This window comes from Porites lutea, chromosome 2 (genome assembly GCF_958299795.1).
Source record: "Porites lutea chromosome 2, jaPorLute2.1, whole genome shotgun sequence".
NCBI lineage: Eukaryota > Metazoa > Cnidaria > Anthozoa > Scleractinia > Poritidae > Porites > Porites lutea.
Window position 1 is genome coordinate 24,212,873 of NC_133202.1, and position 20,000 is coordinate 24,232,872.

Consider the following 20,000-nt stretch of genomic DNA (forward strand, 5'->3'; position numbering starts at 1 on the left):
TTACCTTACTGCAGAAGAAACGAAGAGTGGAGTCCACTGCCTACAGCAGGCGCTTTCATCACTGGATACTTGCAACGACCAAGAGTCGTTATTTCTAAAGTTTCTTATTCTTCAGATCCTCGTCTGTTATTATCAGTCCCTAAATGACTACTACAATGCAAGTTACTACTATGACAAATCACTTCATCTGTCCTCTGCAGTAGGAGGATGCAAGCTTATTATTCCGCCAATGAAAAGCAAATCACAAGAAACTACCAATGAAATGCAGTTTGAAAAGGACTCAAACATTTTGCTGAATCAACCTTTCGAATTCCAATTTGTCTGTCTCTTAAGTGAAGCTACAAAGTTTTTCGCTGACACTAAAACCAAACAAAATACAAGCCACTTGGTTCTTCAAATGTTAGACTGTGTCGAAAAAGATGTTACACCTTCAATTGGTTTGCTATATTTTCACACAGCTGTAATACAGCTGTTGTGGAATATAAATAGTGAGGACCCTGAAAACCTATTTTGGTCAAGAATAAATTATCATGAAAAAACACTCAAGCAATGGAAAGAAACATTCCCAAATAGTCACGACTTTGGCGATTATAGTCAAATACAAATTGAAGCGCTTGTGGACTGGTACTTGAACCTGGGTATAGTTTACATCAAAAGAAAAAACTATTCAGAAGCTCTTCAGTCATGCAAGAGAGCTCTGGACATAGCAACAAGGTCCTTAGGGGAACAACATGAAAGGACTTCCGTCACCTACTGGCAACTCGGTGCAACACAACACAACATGCATGACTACAGTGCAGCTCTACAATCTCACCAGCGTGCATTAGCTATCCGTCTTAAACTATTTGGAGAGGACCATGAAAGCACTGCTGACAGCTACAGGCAACTCGGTGTAACACAATACAACATGCACGACTACAGTGCAGCTCTACAATCTCACCAGCGTGCATTAACTATCCGTCTTAAGCTATTTGGAGAGGACCATGAAAGCACTGCTGACAGCTACAGCCAACTCGGTGTAACACAATACAACATGCATGACTACAGTGCAGCTCTGCAATCTCACCAGCGTGCATTAACTATCCGCCTTAAACTATTTGGAGAGGACCATAAAAGCACTGCTAACAGCTACAGGCAACTCGCTGTAACACAATGTAACATGCAAGACTACAGCGCAGCTCAGCAATCTCTCCAGCGTGAATTAGCTATCCGTGTTAAACTGTTTGGAGAGGACCATGAAAGCACTGCTGACAGCTACACCCAACTCGGTGTAACACAATACACCATGCATGACTACAATGCAGCTCTGCAATCTCACCAGCGTGCATTAACTATCCGCCTTACACAATCTGGAGAGGACCATGAAAGCACTGCTGACAGCTACAGGGAACTCGCTGTAACACAATGCACCATGCATGACTACAGCGCAGCTCTAGAATCTCACCAGCGTGATTTAGCTATCCGTCTTAAAGTATTTGGAGAGGACCATGAAAGCACTGCTGACAGCTACAGGCAACTCGGTGTAACACAATACAACATGGATGACTACAGTGCAGCTCTGCAATCGCTCCAGCGTGAACTAACTATCCGCCTTAAACTATTTGGAGAGGACCATGAAAGCACTGCTAACAGCTACAGGCAACTCGGTGTAACACAATACCACATGGATGACTACAGCGCAGCTCTCCAATCTCTCCAGCGTGCATTAACTATCCGCCTTAAGCTATTTGGAGAGGACCATGAAAGCACTGCTGATACCTACAGGCAGCTCGCTGTAACACAATACAACATGCATGACTACAGTGCAGCTCTACAATCTCATCAGCGTGCATTAACTATCCGTCTGAAACTATTAGGAGAGGACCATGAAAGCACTGCTGACAGCTATAGGCAACTCGGTGTAACACAATACAACATGCATGACTACAGCGCAGCTCTACAATCTCACCAGCGTGAATTAGCTATCCGTCTTAAACTATTTGGAGAGGACCATGAAAGCACTGCTGCCAACTACAGGGAACTCGCTATAACACAATGCAACATGCAGGACTACAGCGCAGCTCTACAATCTCACCAGCGTGAATTAGCTATCCATCTTAAACTATTTGGAGAGGACCATGAAAGCACTGCTGACAGCTATAGAGAACTCGCTGTAACACAATGCAACATGCATGACTACAGCTCGGCCCTACAATCTCTCCAGCGTGAATTAGCTATCCGTGTTAAACTATTTGGAGAGGACCATGAAAGCACTGCTGCCAACTACAGGGAACTCGCTGTAACACACTGCAACATGCATGACTACAGCGCAGCTCTACAATCTCTCCTGGGTGAATTAGCTATCCGTCTTAAACTGTTTGGAGAGGACCATAAAAGCACTGCTAACAGCTACAGGCAACTCGCTGTAACACAATGCAAAATGCAAGACTACAGCGCAGCTCAGCAATCTCTCCAGCGTGAATTAGCTATCCGTGTTAAACTGTTTGGAGAGGACCATGAAAGCACTGCTGACAGCTACACCCAACTCGGTGTAACACAATACACCGTGCATGACTACAGTGCAGCTCTGCAATCTCACCAGCGTGCATTAACTATCCGCCTTAAACAGTTTGGAGAGGACCATGAAAGCACTGCTGACAGCTACAGGGAACTCGCTGTAACACAATGCAACATGCATGACTACAGCGCAGCTCTACAATCTCGCCAGCGTGAATTAGCTATCCGTCTTAAACTATTTGGAGAGGACCATGAAAGCACTGCTGACAGCTACAGGCAGGTCGGTGTAGCACAATACAACATGGATGACTACAGCGCCGCTCTGCAATCTCTCCAGCGTGCATTAACTATCCGCCTTAAACTATTTGGAGAGGACCATGAAAGCACTGCTGATAGCTATAGAGAACTCGCTGTAACACAATGCAACATGCATGACTACAGCGCAGCTCTACAATCTCACCAGCGTGAATTAGCTATCCGTCTTAAACTATTTGGAGAGGACCATGAAAGCACTGCTGCCAACTACAGGGAACTCGCTATAACACAATGCAACATGCATGACTACAGCGCAGCCCTACAGTCTCACCAGCGTGAATTAGCTATCCGTCTTAAGCTATTTGGAGAGGACCATGAAAGCACTGCTGACAGCTATAGAGAACTCGCTGTAACACAATGCAACATGCATGACTACAGCGCAGCTCTACAATCTCAGCAGCGTGAATTAGCTATCCGTCTTAAACTATTTGGAGAGGACCATGAAAGCACTGCTGCCAACTACAGGGAACTCGCTGTAACACAATGCAACATGCATGACTACAGCGCAGCTCTACAATCTCTCCAGCGTGAATTAGCTATCCGTGTTAAACTGTTTGGGGAGGACCATAAAAGCACTGCTAACAGCTACAGGCAACTCGCTGTAACACAATGCAACATGCACGACTACAGGGCAGCTCTGCAATCTCTCCGGCGTGAATTAGCAATCCGTCTTAAACTGTTTGGAGAAGACCATGAAAGCACTGCTGACAGCTACAGGAACATCGGTGTAACACAATACACCCTGCATGACTACAGTGCAGCTCTACAATCTCACCAGCGTGCATTAACTATCCGCCTTAAACAATTTGGAGAGGACCATGAAAGCACTGCTGACAGCTACAGGGAACTTGCTGTAACACAATGCCTTATGCATGACTACAGCGCAGCTCTAGAATCTCAGCAGCGTGAATTAGCTATCCGTCTTAAACTATTTGGAGAGGACCATGAAAGCACTGCTGACAGCTACAGGGAACTCGGTGTAACACAAGAGAACATGGATGACTACAGCGCAGCTCTGCAATCTCATCAGCGTGCATTAGCTATCCGTCTTCAACTGTTTGGAGAGGACCATGAAAGCACTGCTAACAGCTACAGGCAACTCGCTGTAACACAATACAACATGCATGACTACAGCGCAGCTGTGCAATCTCTCCAGCGTGAATTAGCTATCCGTCTTAAACTGTTTGGAGAGGACCATGAAAGCACTGCTGACAGCTACAGGAACCTCGGTGTGACACAATACACCATGCATGACTACAGTGCAGCTCTGCAATCTCACCAGCGTGCATTAACTATCCGCCTTAAACTATTTGGAGAGTACCATGAAATCACTGCTGACAGCTACAGACAACTCGGTGTAACACAAACCAAAGCCAAATTTGCACTTGCTGCAGTCCCATCCAGCAAAGCTTGAATTGCATTTGCACGTTTTGTGGTAAAGAGCATGAGGCCAGTCATGGCGATCGTCTTCTTTCTGGAAAGGTTGGTAATGACTGTACATGAAGGTCCAATCACGAATGACCATTTCCTGGCATGTACCTCTGTTTCCATCATTACCGCATGGCGCACTACAGCCCTTTGGGATTGGGCAACATTTCTTGACAAGACATGTGATGATACGGCAGCTCATCTTACTCTCGTTTTCCTGAATGAAGAAAAATAATTGTTCATTAACGATGCTCAAGCACATTCGTACCCAGTCGCTAATTATGTGTTTTTGCGGTGAGAAAAGATTGTGGGTTAGGTTGAGGCGCGCGGGCTTTCATGGGAAGGTACGAAGGGAAAATAGAGGATGGAAGAGAATGGAACTGAATCGAAATTTTTCAGACACAAATAACTCATCTTCCTTAACATTTTAAAGTATAAATATTGCATCGGTAAGTCACGTGATATACCACGTGATAATTTTTCTGCAAATGTTAGATCATTGACAAATGGACGAATTAATTTACTGTGGGGTTGGGAGAGAAAATAATTAATAACATTAAAGCGTCACGTTTGGAATGACTGCCCACCACACTTCAATAAAAAGTTATGATGGCAAACATCACTTTAAATGGCCAACTTTAGTCTTAACGTAGAAACGCAAATCATAAATTTATCCTTTATCAGGAACGCCCATTCATTCATTCAAGCAAAGTAAATTCGCCACCAGTTCCCCAATTTTCTCTGACATCGTGCCATGTCATATGACCATAATTATAAGGCACAAGAAGGTATTTATATCTGGGGAACTTTCGTCTCCTTCTAGGTATCATAGCCAGGATATTGCCAATTACTTTTTTTCGAACACAAGTTCTATAGTCTTTTAAGCTATAATGCACTCTTTTTCAAAGCTCAGTACAGTGATCTATTTGCTCCAAATAATATTGTACAGAATAAAAACCAAGGTGTCATATTTTACGTTATCATCTGTGCATTCGGATTCGTGATAGTCTGTGATCGGTACAATGACGAAAATACGAGGATAAATTTATGTCAGATGACAAACCACCTTTGTTGGCGTGTCGGAAAGAAAAAAATGTCAGTTGGCTCCTGATTCTCAGAAACTCACCTTCCGGTTTAAAAGAAGCTTACAACAAAAGTGAAACAAATTCTGGGAATCACTTATTATAATATTCTTATACCTTCTACCCGCTGCTGTTTTTTAAACTGGCTTCTTTAGGAATTTGAACAACCACTAATTTTCAGAAACAGGTCCAAATCGAAACACTTGGGACCATATTTTCACATGATAAGCACGGTTTCAGACGGCTACGCTGTCAGAAGTTATTTTCTCATTACCATTGGGTTGGAGTGACGTGAGGAACAGCACAAGAACACACTACAAGTAAAAGTACACGCTGCAGAAACATGCTTAAGATCGTTTAGTTGGTTCTCTCAGTAAAAACTCTTTACAATTTTCAGCACCCCTCGTTTTTGTCGACATATGCGCTCTCCACATCACGCTAAACCAAGTGACATTCATTTTAAAAAAACTCAAGTTAAAATGTACCGGTTTTGTCTCTTTACAATTACAAGTCCCTTAATTAATTGCAGTCTCGCAGTGGTTAGTTCCTGAGGAGTACCAGTAGCTTTTATCCTCACCGTGATATTTCCACCTTTAACGAAAAACTTTAAACTTTGCTTTTAACTTTGTTCAGAAAATGTACAGGACAATTTTTTTCTGTCTTGATGAAAAACTGCCAATGAGAAACTGAAGGCAAGCACGTTCGGCAAATACACTTCCGCTGTTACCGACTAGCAATATGCCCTCAGAGTCTTGCAGAACCACAGCGCGCAACGAACATCAAAAGAACGAATAGATCAAACCTTAGAAAAATAAGAATCGAAGGGAAAGCACTGTCAATGCACTTACAAAACTGGGTACGTATTTACATTCATAACCGTCATAATCGTTTTTGCCGAGAACTGCTTTCTGTCTATGCAGATCATTGTCTTACAAACATTTGCACCAATTCAGGCTATCGGATTTGCGAATAAAATCCTAACGCGTAAAGCTCTTTTTCCGTGATTTCGCATACTCTTGAAGGGCTTGAAGGGAAGCATTTCACCTTCATAATTCTAAGAGCCAAAACATGCAACATACTTCTTTTTAAATAGAACTTGCTCACTTTCGTTAAATCTAAAACCACGGCACGGCCACGGCATTCTTTTGAACAAACAATATAAAAATTTACCTTTGTCTCTAAATACTGCAATGTGGTTGGGTTGAAGCTTCTATGTTCCTCGATCTAGGTCCACCTCAAACAGAATGCCCTGATTCAACTCCAAGCGCTGAGATGTAAGAGAGTCAGCTTACTCACACCCTTCAATTTCCAAGAAATGCATAGCGACTGACAAACTGTGGTCGGTGTGTTTAGCAGCTATGCGGTGCTGTATACCATATCATTGTTCCAGTTGTAAGAATTTTCACCCGTATCACATTTTCTCAAAGGGTAACACCCATTACAGTCAAGGCAGGTCAAGCGTACGTACGCCCCAAGATTCTATTAATGAATTGATTATTTGAAAAATGAATCCGTTAGTCGTTCCCGTAACTGGTGTTAAATTCAATTCGGCATTCTGCATGCGTAATAAGCAGTGAATATGTTACGAGAACCTCTCTGTATTTATACAGATTGAAAATCTTTGAGTGGAGCAAATTTCTTAGAAGACATTTACATCAAAATAATTCGGGGAAACTGAGCCGGTAGAAATTTCTTAACTGAATCGCGTATGAATTCACGGCTCATTACGTATACAAGAATGCATAGACGAATCTGAAGTCTACAACTGCCAACGGATTCAACCTCCAAATACAGAGTGGCTATATTGGGATTTTTCTAAAGGGTTTAACCCATGATTTTGGTCAAAGTTTGGAAATTTCATCTCATTTTGTTTTTTGACAAAAGAGCCTTGAAATAATGTTTGATGATCAGTACAAAAACAACCAATCATTTTGGTCAAAAAAATTAGAAATTTCCTGTTTGTTTGTATTTGAACAATAGAGGCCTAGAAATAATGTTTGATGATCATCCGGTTGGAGAACAAGCTTTCCCAGACTAAAAAAAATTGATTTTATATGGTCGCCATGGTGGATTTTTTTACAACCCATGATGTTGGTCAAGAATTGCACATTTCCTCCTTTTTTTTTTTAGACAAAATGGGCCTTGAAGTAGTGTTTGATGATTGTCCTAGACTACAAATTTTGTGCTTTACATAGTCGCCACATTGACATTTTTTCAACAGGTTAAATCCATCTTTTTGGCCAAAAATTGGAGATTTTGTCTTACTTTCTTTTGGAAAAAAATGGGCCTAGAAAAAATTTCTGATGATCATCTACATGTAGTTAAAGAAAAAACAAGCCCTCCTTGATTCAAATATTAAAATTATGGTTTTTCATAGTAGCCATATTTAATTTTTTTAAAGGATTTAACCCAAGATCACAGTCAAACACTCAGCTCTAAATCTTTCAGTCAGTGTATCACTCTGTCAACCCCCAGACAGTATAGTCAGCATTCAGCCAGTAGTTAGTCATTCCATGAGCCAACTTAAAGTACTAACAATATAAAGGATTAATAAGTTATTTTTTTTCTTCGATATAAGCTGGTGAATCAGTTAGCAAGTTAGCAAGTCAATCAGTCAGTCAGTCAGTCAGTCAGTCAGCCAGCCAGCCAGTCAGTTAACTAGTCAGTCAGTCACCCTGTCAGCCGGTCAGTCAGTCAATAAGCCAGTCGGGCAGTCAGTCAGTATGTTAGACAGTCAAGCGATTAACAAGTCAGTCAGTTAGTGATGCTGGCTGTATAAGCCACACTGTAGATTGCATGTCTGATCTAACACACAGTCAGTTTTACATCTCTTCATCTTCCATGTGAAAATCACCAAAACTTTGAACAAAGTTCTAACCACAGTGCCAACAAAATTCGACTTTTTTCATGGTTTTCAAATTTCAGATTTTGCAAAATTTTGAATGAGATTTTAGTGACCAGCCCTATTTAAAATTTTAACAACGTTGTTTTTGACAAAGTCCTAAGTTCAACCATTTTTTGCTATTTTGTTTAAGTTGTTGATTTAAGGATGCCACTTTGAGTTGCAGATTTTCTTTTCAGCAACACTCTGATGAACTAAATTCATCGCTTTCTGTTGAAAACCTTCTTCTCAAACTTTGTGACTGCAACTGTAGAACACATAAGGTTCTTTGAACCAGAGATTGACTAATGGCTGAATGATAATATGAAAGTTCAATGCGCATTAATTTAAGCTTGGAACTTATTGCATGAATTTATCTTTACGTAGGGAACATTTAAAGGCTTGTTTCTCCTTTTTAAGCCAAACTTTCCCTTGTTTTCTTTCGTTTTTTCCAGATGTTTGTTGACACAATGATTGTGAGCGTTAATTAAAGTTTTCAATATTATTGAGTCATTGACAATGCGGTAGTTATAAATTTTTGCAATGACTTTGCAATTGCCAAAATTGGCACATGAAAATGATGTAAAAGTAAACTGTTTTTTTTATTAAACTATGGCAGAACTTAGCTTATATCTATCTATAGCTGTGGCAAAACTGATCAAAAGCAATTACTAATACTATCTTATCCAGGAGTAAAATCAAAAATCTATTTGGCATGATTAATTATTTCGGTAATTTTTTTAAACTGAGTGGTTCTTTGCAAGTATAGGATTATAAAATTGACTTTTTTTATGGACTTTCATCAAATAAGATGAGAGCTGAGATACTTTCAAAATCCAGTCAGAAATTCAATGTGAAATGTAACTTGCTCCAGTGATTCATTGAAACTCTTAAATTAAGTTTCAAGTGGTATAAACACTTAGAAGTGCTTTGGACAGTTTTCCTTCATTTTGTGTAGACAGTGATTTGGATTACCTTTTGAGCTTCAAACACAGCTGTTTTCCCTGAAAAGGTTAGGGTCATGTGAATTTCTCTAACTACACTAAGCCACCAAATGCTCTGAAAATAAACATTGATTCAACTCACTTTTATCAGTTAACTTCAATTCTTTGAGTTTTTCCTGATTCTGTTCAAAACCTGAACTCTTCTGCAAAACAGCAACTAAAGTAATTTTGCCTCAACTACACATGTAAATACAAGGAATCAGCTGTATATTTTTTTTGCCCTGTACATTTTACTTACCAATTTCTGCAGTCGAAAGATTGTATTAAGTAACCTCGTAGGATGAAAAGCCCTGCACAAAGAAATCTCCACATGCCTTGTATTATGTGAATGTTGCAGTGAACAACTCAGTGTGTGCAAACCAACCAACCTCTTAAAGATGCAATTTCTTAAACTCCTTTAAAGTGCAGTTAAATGCATTTTTTAATTTTGGGTCCTGTGATAAGATTAATAATAATTATCTTTTGAACAAGCAAGCCACATTTGTTTGCCTGGTTCTCTCAAGATTACAAAGTAATCTATACGGTTCTTAAGATAAGTCCTTTAAAGCCTTAATGTTGAAGACTTGATCCTGTCTGTTTGTGCCATAATGCATCTGATCTGGATAAGAAAAACATAAGCATATGCATAAGCATCTAAGTCAGGTTACAATCATAAACATTACAATAATAATAATTATCAGTTCATTTTTAATAATTAGAAATTATTTCTAACAACCATTACAGTCAAACCCCATTAATCAATACGGACACTGAAGGGGCCATTAGAAAAGGTCCGTATTAACAGGTGTCTAAAATTAAGTGGATTGAATATAGAGAAAATGCAGTGGTTTCTTTTCCCAGGGACAAAGCAAACTGTCCATAATAATGAGGTGTCAGGGTAATTTTGATTTAAATTAGACTGATTCTCAATTTCTTTCGTCTCCTAACCCTAGGAGACAAAGGAAATTGAGAATCAACTATTGTATGTTACAAAATTCCAACCTGAAATCAATTCAAATTTAAATTGCTACAAGCCAGATGCAAAATGTCTGAGACACACTTAGTTTAAGAAGGCACTTTTTTAATTCAGTGTGTGAGTATTTTTAGGAATACAAGGAATTATCCCCCCTTGGCATGACAAAAGCGTGCTGTCCAAGAGCAACACATTGGGCTAGCATGTTTATCTCTGATGGACAAGTAACATTTTGCCACGGTAAAGTAATAGTTACAGTTTGTACTTTTATGTTACAATGTAGCTGAAAAGGGGGTTGGAAGGCCTGCAAGACTACTCCAGGCTTAGTAGACTTAAACAACAGCTTGACAAAAGGGTAAGCAATTTTTAATATTTTCATCTCACCCTGCCTAATCAAACTTGTTATTTCAAGGGTTGAATACAATCTTGGAATCTAATGGGCAAGAGCAGCTTGAATTACCCATTTTGTGATAAACATTTTTAGCCAAATAAATACGTAAGTTGGTGCCTTAGGCCTTTTTGTTACAGATTGTAGCCATGATAATAAACTAATTTACAATAATAATAATAATAATTAAATAATAATGATAGTGATACAGTGAAACCTGTATTAAGTGGACACCGTATTAAGCGGACACCCTCTATTAAGTGGACAGTACCCGAAGTCCCCAAATAATATTTATTTCCCTTATTTACTTTAAATGAAACCTTTATTAGGCAGACACCTCTTAATTAAGCGGATGCGGACACCTAAAAAGTACCTGAAACAGTCGTTTCTATTGTTGCTAACCTGTATTAAATGGACACTTGTAATTAAATTCCACCACCTAACATGCCAGACACCGGATATGTGAAAGATTGCCACCCACAAATTTTTCGATTTGTACAGTACAGAGCTTGTTTCACTCATCTGATTTCTTCAATTGAGTTGCAATCTACGTTTATGGTACTATGACCAATTGGTCCACTGTAATAAAGAAATCAATATCCTCATAGTCACTGGAAGTATTCTTAACCTTTCCACTGTTTATTTGAATTGCATTTGACACCTCATAGGACGTTATCTATCGAAACCTGTATTAGGCGGACACCCTGTATCAAGCGGACACTACAGCATTCCCCGAGGGTGTCCGCTTAATACAGGTTTCACTGTAATAATAATATATATATTATACTAATATATGTAACTTCATTCAGCAGTGTTATAAACACATCACTACATCATCGTTCAGAGACTAGTAAACTTGAGGATGAAAAGAAGTATACACATGAGAAATGCCCAATTTAACTGGAACTGATCCCTATCAAAATGACAGCCAATTTACCACATGATTAATTTAACTTGAACTGATCCCTATCAAAATGACAGCCAATTTACCACATGATTAAGTTACAATCTACTTTGCCATGCGAGAAGAAACACCAATAAAGGTCAGAAACCAACCTTGGCTATGAACTTGTGATCTCTTTCCTGTGGCAATGATGTCCTTTAGTTTTCACTGGCTGCCTCCATTGTTGGAGGAGCCACTCATGAACATGTGTAGCGGCGAATGGCGGCACATGATATCCGTGACGATGAAAACAACAACAAAACGTTTAATCATACACGAGGCTGAATCAACTCACAAGTATCATCACAAATATCCGTAAGAAATCCATAGCACGCGAAAGAAACACTGAAACAAACGACTTACAAAACACTTGGGAAACTTAAAGAAAACCTTAGTGAAACTTCAGATTATTTCACGGTGGCCTCGTGCGCGTCAATGCCGAGGCCCCGTGCGCATGCTCCTAATAAACAAGGGGGTAAGCCCGCTGGTCAGGATACCAGCAGTTACATGGCTCCCCAAAATGTAAGGCTTGCCTTACATTTTAACAACAACTATAACTATCTCGATAACAGTCCCAAAACTTATTTCCTAGAAAAAGCGTTCATAAAAGCTCGGGCTCCTCGTCGGGGAATCCCGGTCTCTAAAACATCGCGCCTCCAAAAGTAAGACGAGCTTGTTGACAGGCCTTTCCAACTTAGAGCCATTGCCTGTCAGCACTGTCGCCGATTGGACTCGATCTTGGTCATCAGGATGCGTGGCTACGACCTTACCCAAAGGCCATCTGTTTCTCGGAGACTGGTTTTCCTTCAGTGATACAACATCTCTAACCTTGAAATTTCTTTTTGACCGAGTCCACTTGATCCTTGCTTGTAACTGTTGCAAGCACTCTTTGCTCCACCTTGACCAAAACTCTTGTGCTAGGTGCTGCGTGCGTCTCCATTTCCTTCGACAGTATAAAGTCTTCTCACTTAAATTCTCCTGGTGGAGGTAGCACGAGCCTTGTCTTTCCTGTCAGCAGCATACTTGGCGACAATGGTGGCTCTGAAAGAGGATCGCAGAGTGTCTCTGCCGTCAGAGGCCTGTTATTGATTATAGATTCTACTTCGCAAAGGAATGTTCTCAGCGATTCTTCATCAATACGATTACCATGCTCTCTAATAAGACCACTCATGAAGTTCCTGATTGACCTGATTTGCCTTTCCCACACGTCTCCAAAGTTACTCGCGGATGCAGGATTCTTAATCCAATCGATCTTAGCTTTAAGGAGTTCTGCTTTGACCTTTTGGTCGTCTATCTCGTCAATAGCTTTCTTGAGTTCGGCTTCCGCACCAATAAAATTCGTTCCTCTGTCACAACGAATTTCTCTGACTGGTCTTCTTCTACAGATGAACCGTCTGAATGCTTGAATAAAGGAATCAGTTTCTAAGGAGTCTGCAACTTCTATGTGCACAGCCCTAATTAAAAGAAAACAAGTAAACAATGCTCAGTATCTCTTGGCGACAGACCGTCCTCGTTGTACGTGCCAAGGGCCAAAGAAATCGACTCCGCAGTAGATGAAAGGCGGTGCTGGCTCCGTGCGCGACTTTGGCAAGTCAGCCATCTTCTGCTCTCCCACGGTACCTCGAAGGTAACGACATGTTACGCATTTGGAAATAAACTGCCTGACCATCGAATTTCCACCGACGACCCAATAGCCACTAGCACGACGCTCATTCACCGTAATTCCTCTTCCGCTATAGTGTGTTCTTTCGTACGCGTAGCTGATAACCAGTGCAGTAATGTGGCTTGACTTTGGTAAGATGACAGGGTTTTTGAGTGACTCCGATAGTGTAGCCTTCCGTATTCGCCCGCCAACTCTCATGACACCGTCACTGTCTAGGAAGGGGTCTAAAGTGCGAAGCGCACTGGTTTTCTTCAGCACAGTCTTCTTCTCCTTTTCTACTTCCCGGCTACCGTACTTAGCGTTCGCTAGAACGATTTGGAGACTTCTTATTTCCGATGGAAATGCTTGTCTTTGTATTTGTTTTATGATCTCCACATCTGTTTCCTGTAAGTTGGCGACGTTAAGTTCTGCACTTGCAGGGGTGTTACTGACACACCTTTGTTCTAGTGATCCAGCACTGGACTCCTTCCCTTTAGACATGACCTTTTCTCTGAGCTTCCTCTTGCACTTTAGGCACAGTGCGACAGCTACCTAAGCTTTGTGCCAGCTTGAGAACCTGTGAAGTCTCTCAACTAAGACGTCACTCTCTTTCACTACACAGGTGTTAACCTTAGGAATCCATAGCACGAGAAAGAAAAACTGAAACAAACGACGTACAAAACACTTGGGAAACTTGAAGAAAACCTTAGTGAGACTTCAGGTTATTTCACGGTGGCCTCATGCCCGCCAATGCCGAGGCCCCGTGCGCATGCTCCTAATACACAAGTGGGTAGGCCCGCTGGTCAGGATACCAGCAGTCGCAACATATATTCTGAAGATCTGTCCCATCCTGTTCAAAACATTGCAACATCATTTTTACCATTAAAAGATTTCACCTAAATAAGGGTTGTGGAACAACAATGGGGTGAAAAACCTTCCTGTAGAACAACTTGCTCTTAGGGGTAAAACCCCAAACCAGCTGTACCTCCAATCAGGGCTCTCAATAAAGGCTCGAGGCCTGGGATTTTCCCCGGCATATAAGGTCGTAGCTGGCAGCCAGTGAAATTCACAGGCTATTTCATGTGAGCTTGCCGCCTACTTCTATTTGGAAATCCTCCAATTCTTAGGAACTAATAACATAATTTACATTTGTAAAACAGATAATGAAACAACCAATGGTTCAAAGCTATTAATTGGCAAGAAGGAATAAATAAATAAAAGTAAAAAATTATTCATGTGCTGCCGACTGAACAAAAAAGCCAAAATTTAATGATGTCTGTGTTCTCTTCAGAAACTCTAATTTTTGCTCCAGAATGCTGGAAATGTATTCTACATGGAACCTCTGAACCTCTGCATACTGGCCACCTGGGTGAGATATTTCATAATTTGCATTTTCTGGGCACCCATAGCCAAGTGTTGGTCGACAGTATCAGCCGATACTCTGTCGACATATCAGTCAAATATCAGTTCACATGTCAGCCGAGTATCATGATATGTCAGTCTACATCGGTCGGCCAAGTGTCGTTCAACATGTTGGCCAATAGGGTGATTAATTGATACAGTCTATCATAAAAGAATACAGGAGGTAAGGGAAGCTTAAAAGAGCGCAGGGCTTAATGACTCCTCTCCCTGAAAAGGAAGGCTTCCCACACCAGAGAGTGGGGGGCTTATTTCGGAGAGGGGTTAAAAGATACCAGTCAATTCCAAACCGCCTATCTGCCCCCCTCCCCAGGCATTCCCCAGGCATTTGGCTGGAGTTTTCCTCCGTATACAATGTAGCTTGTGAAAACAACCGCTTTTCCTCGCTTCCTGCTGCTGCATGGAGACATTTCACGTGGAGGAACTTCTGTCACTCAGCGACAAAAAATTCCATTACAATAACGTAAAATCTGTCTGGAATCGGGTCAGAAGTGCTGACTGGTCGATGGAGAAGTTGCATTGTTTTAGTTATTGTTTACAATTCACAGACAATGAGAAATTCACAGACAATGAAGAATGTCAAGAAATGCAAATGAGCTCCAGGAAAACTCAAATGCTTCTTCTAAAGAAGAATATATTCTACAAATATTGCCTGTTTTGTTAATTATTAACAAAACAGGCAATATAAATTTGTAGAATATATTCCTCTTTAAAAGAAGCATTTGAGTTTTCCTGGAGCTCATTTGCAGATGAACACGACAATTATTGAAAACATACAATTGAACAAATTATTTCATATTTGGAACCCCATGACTACCGGATTTATTATGTAAACATTGATTGACATTTTCAGTAAGGAATTTCTGTCTCTGAGTCACAGACATTCGTCCTCGCGAAATGTCCCCAGTGAGAAGCAGTGAGGAGACACGGTTGTTTTTGCTGGATATGTTCTGTACAGCGGGGAATTCAACCCAAAATCAGGCCCACCCATTTGACATTTGAGTTAAAATGCTGGTCAGCATCGGAAGCAAAAGGATTTTGCAATTCTTTCTGCATTCAGCATATGCACCGCATTAACAGGTCATTGCTCTTATATACACTGTTTTGTTGGAGCATTTGAGAGCCTTTGAAAAAGCCGTTAAATACATTTATTATTTATTCAAAATATTTCCCCCATTCTGATTGGCTAAGAGCACACGCATAATTCACAATAACCAGCTACTGACGACCAAATTTGGAAGAATTTTGCGTTTAATGAACTGATGATGTCAAAAGTGCAGCTTTCTTTCAGGTTAATACATCGTTAACCGAGAAGACCTCGGGACGAGGTTGAGTTGTTTTGGTTGTGAAAACAAAAATGGCGGGCATTTCACTTGTTTCAAGAGTAAGAACTAAGCGAAATAATAGCTAAAATATGGGAAGAACAGCAAGAAGACAACTCGAAGGGCAACATCTGCTATTTGGAGAATAAGTATGTTTTTGCCATGTTTTCAAACTGGGAATTATTTTGAATGAATAATTAAACAATTACTGAATTCAGCTTTCGTATCATATGAAGAATTATGGAGATCTCGGAGGGTATTATCCGCCTCGGCCTAGTACTTCGACGCATAATACCCCCCTCAATCTCCATAATTCTTCATAAGATACTCAACCTCATTCATTAATTGTTAAATATATGCCAACTCTCCCAGTTTATCCACGACCGGAGTCTCCTACATGTAAATACGGCACTGATCTCCTGAACTCCTGTATGGGTCCCAAAATCTTCCAGATAAAATAGACCTTTAAGCTTTGCTCCGTGTTAGTTTAAAATTTATAATAGAATGCCTCTTAACAGTATCCGCCCCCACTTAGACTTAGATCCCTGCTGTGCACAAATCAATTAGAAGATTGGCTGAAGGTATAAAGGCCAAGAATCTAACAGCAGTTCTTATATTTGTGGACTTCAAAAAGGCGTTTGACTCGGTCAACAAAGACAAATAATATTGTTCGACATTCTGAAGGCTTACAGCATCCGGGATCAAATAGTCTTGGCTATAGGGTCGATGTATCATGGAGTAACAGATTTCTTTGCTACCCATGCTGGAGTATTGCAGGGTAACAATAGTTAGCTCCATTCCTGTTAATCATAGCATTAGACTACGCAATGAGATCCGCAACTGAAGGCTACGAAGATCTTAGATACACTGACTGAGAGAAGAAGTCGTCGCTTTCCAGCAGTTATAATCACTAACAAAAAACTTGGCTGACAATATCGCATTGATTTCATATAACTTGGATAAAGCCCAATCACTGCTAGAGTGGGTTGAAACTGCTATCACGGAAGGTGTCTCCACATTAGCACCAGCAACACAGAGTACAATGAATATTGGCCTATAACCTCCGACAACAGGGCGACCTTACTACTCTAGACAATTAAAAGCTAAAACAAGTGGACGATTTCAAGTACCGAGGCTCTTGGATAGATCAAACGAAGAAAGACTTCAAGATCCGTAAAGGAAAATATTGGGCTGCTAACCGCCGCCTGGTTAGCTCAGTTGGGAGAGCGCCAGTCTGCTGAGCGGGAGGTCGTAGGTTCAAACCCCGGCTGGACCAACACTCAGAGTCTTAAAACAACTGAGAAGAAGGTGCTGCCTTTGTAACGACATCTGCAAGCAGTTAGACTTTCTAGTCCTCTTGGATAAAGACGAAAAACTATAGGTGCTGTCTCACAGCACTTACACTTACATATCTGGTTCTTGTGGCACGTAAAAGAACCCACACCACTGTTCGAAACGTGTAGGGCACATAGACCCTAGTGGTGTGGCCAACCTTCACACATCACATCACATCACTCACATCATGGGTTGGGTGGGTACAGTAAGCTCATAAATGGACTGAGAGTGGCTGCCAGTGACGCCTTGTATGCTGAAGTCCGAGCTTACTATTACATGTTGATATAAAATTTTATATTGTAAAGAGGGCACGTCTGTTGTTCTCTCATCCATGACTCCTTCCTTCCCTTCCCCTCCTTGATAGCAACAAACTAACAGCGATGTGAAAATCAAATCTCAATAGAGATACCTTTTTTATAGCTTCAGTTGAACCAAAAACACGGCAGACGCTCAAGGGAGTGCCCAGCAACAACATTTATTGACCAACTACAGAGGCAGGATCTTGCATCTGTCATGATAGCCATCACACGGAAATGGGACAGACTTATAAAATCAGTGCAGGTGTACCCGAAATAGATAGATCTATAGAAAGATAGTTTGAAATTTAGCCCATTTTACACTCAAAATTCAAATTTTTTTATTCATAGTACCAGGCTCTAGGATTTCACAGTAACAATCTTTTCCGGTACCATGTCGTTACCGTGATGTTAAAATAACAGAACTGAAAAATAGTTTCCCAGTGACATTTAAGCAATAGAAAACGTTTTCCGTGTTTGCATAGCCTGATATAAACACGAGAGGGGTTGGGAGAATTCGAGACAGTTATGCAAACCCGAGACGAAGTCGAGGGTCTGCATAACTGTCGAGAATTCCCCCAACGCCTCGAGTGTTTATATCAGGCTATGAAAACACAGGAAAAAAGTTTTCTATTGCTTTTATAAAATAACTTTCCCGAGAAAAAAACGCAAAACTCTTTGTATGGGACTGATGATTAAAAGAGAAATTCTTACCAGTCGCAAAATCTTGTCCACGAAGTCTTGCACGCGTAATCAGTTCTTGTTTTGCAAAAAGATGCTTTGCAAAATACGGATTTTTCTCGCTTAAAGCGGTCATCTTAAGCGAAGAAAAATGTACACACCTTCTTTGAAACGATTTTCCAAGTTTCAGCCGACGAAGGAATGGGTAAATAAAGTAAACTTTTTGAGTTTTGAACTCGAAAACTTTTTCAAATTTGTGCTTGCGTGATTAGCGCGCGAAAAACCAAACAACTTGACGCCACAACCATGTTTACATACTCTCATGCAAACGCTCCTGTCGGCCAATCAGAGCGCGCGTACTATCTTAGTTATTTTATAAATCCTGATATATTCAGACTGAGGGATCAAAATACACATATACACTGTATAGTTATTTTCCACGTGGATTCTTAACTAGTAGAGCAACTTTGCTTCAGCTTGTGCGTATACAAAATTTAAAAAAAAAACGTTGCCGTTTTTCTACATGTATCATCCATCATCTTGAATCATTCCCAAAGCGCACTGCATGTTACTGATGACTCACGTATAAAAATATTATATAAGACTCCAAAAGTTTAAAAACATTTAGAAGGTGGTCTTTTAGTGGCAATTCCACTCTTATAACTGATGACCAAGCCCAAATCTCTTTATGAAAAGACAAGTCAGTATACTTCTTTCGTTGGATCAAAGAGGAGTGTGGAGTTATTAATCAACTTTAATTTCCAGAACTTCATTTTTCAGTCAGTGGTATTTCCCTTCGTCTGAGCCAGGTATAAATGAAAATTTGTGAGATAGTTGCAATCTCTCCTTTCCTCCACCCCTCCTGGCTTTACTGCTTGCTCCCATATACCTCATTCATGTACCTCATTCATGGAGAGCCTGCTCACAGGCTAACAAAGATTATTTTTAATTGCCATTATAATGAAAAAGCAAATTTTGATGCTGTGCACTCTATGTAAGACTTTGTATTATGTCCTAATCCATTCCCATGTCATAATTTTGGGGCTGACATTCTGGCGAAAAGTGCAAAAGATAGAGCATCCAGATTTCAGATCTCCAGAGGTTAGCATCCCAGTAAATGTGGGCTTTCTGGAATGAACAAGCTTTCTGAGACTTAAGAAATTTTAGTTGTGTCTAGCAGTATGTTTACATTTGAATAATGGCTTGACGCGTGGAAAAATTTTTGAAAATTGGTGGGTGCGTGAGGTGCTATAAATTGCTGGGGCATTTAAACCATCAACACTGCCAACATACAGCTATAGCCTTGTCACGAGGGTGAAAATTTCTCAAGAAAGGTCCTCTTAATGGAGTTTGAGTCAGGAAATGGATGCATGTACAGGGCTGTCAACTCTCCTGGATAATCAAAGGGACTCCACATTTTGGACTGTATCTGCCTGTCTCCAGAGATCCAGATTTGAGTATGAAATCTCAAAGGCCCATGTAATGTTCACCCAAGCGGCTTTGCACGCTTGTGTTTTTGCTTTGAAATGCTTCCTTTGTCAAATGCAGTGTTTTGATTGGCTGACACGTTTGTGGGGTTTTCACTTATTTCACGCTTCGCCAAAGAGTGACTCAATGCACACTGAAGACAAAAATTTTCAACTATGCAAAATCATTTTTCTGGAGTACAGGACGTACAATGCATTTAGGGTGAACATGGGCCTTAAAGGCTAATCACCCTGGGCATCCCATAATACTCCTTAGATCCAATTAATTCAATATGGCCGCCGTAAAAGGTCGGTAAAAAGATCTGTTCTCAATATTTAAAGACGTGGGG

General features: G+C 40.5%; 2 protein-coding genes across 2 annotated transcripts in view; one reads left to right on the top strand and one right to left on the bottom strand.

Annotated features, from left to right (window-relative positions):
- Positions 1–4,734, top strand: part of LOC140925881 (uncharacterized) — a 14,540-nt gene extending 9,806 nt beyond the window's left edge. The window contains exons 4-6 of the mRNA XM_073375723.1: positions 1–1,764; positions 2,773–2,975; positions 3,474–4,734. The exon at positions 1–1,764 is cut by the window's left edge and continues 1,486 nt beyond it. Of these exons, the coding sequence (XP_073231824.1) occupies positions 1–1,764; positions 2,773–2,975; positions 3,474–4,225 (2,719 nt within the window). The 3' untranslated portion in view covers positions 4,226–4,734. The remainder of the gene's footprint in view (positions 1,765–2,772; positions 2,976–3,473) is intronic.
- A 7,719-nt stretch (positions 4,735–12,453) lies between these two features.
- LOC140925882 (uncharacterized) lies at positions 12,454–13,632 on the bottom strand. Its single transcript, XM_073375724.1, has 2 exons — positions 12,995–13,632; positions 12,454–12,943 (listed from the first exon to the last, which is right to left on the bottom strand). The coding sequence occupies exons 1-2, from the start codon at positions 13,630–13,632 to the stop codon at positions 12,454–12,456; spliced, it is 1,128 nt and encodes a 375-aa protein (XP_073231825.1).
- Between the last annotated feature and the right edge of the window lie 6,368 nt (positions 13,633–20,000).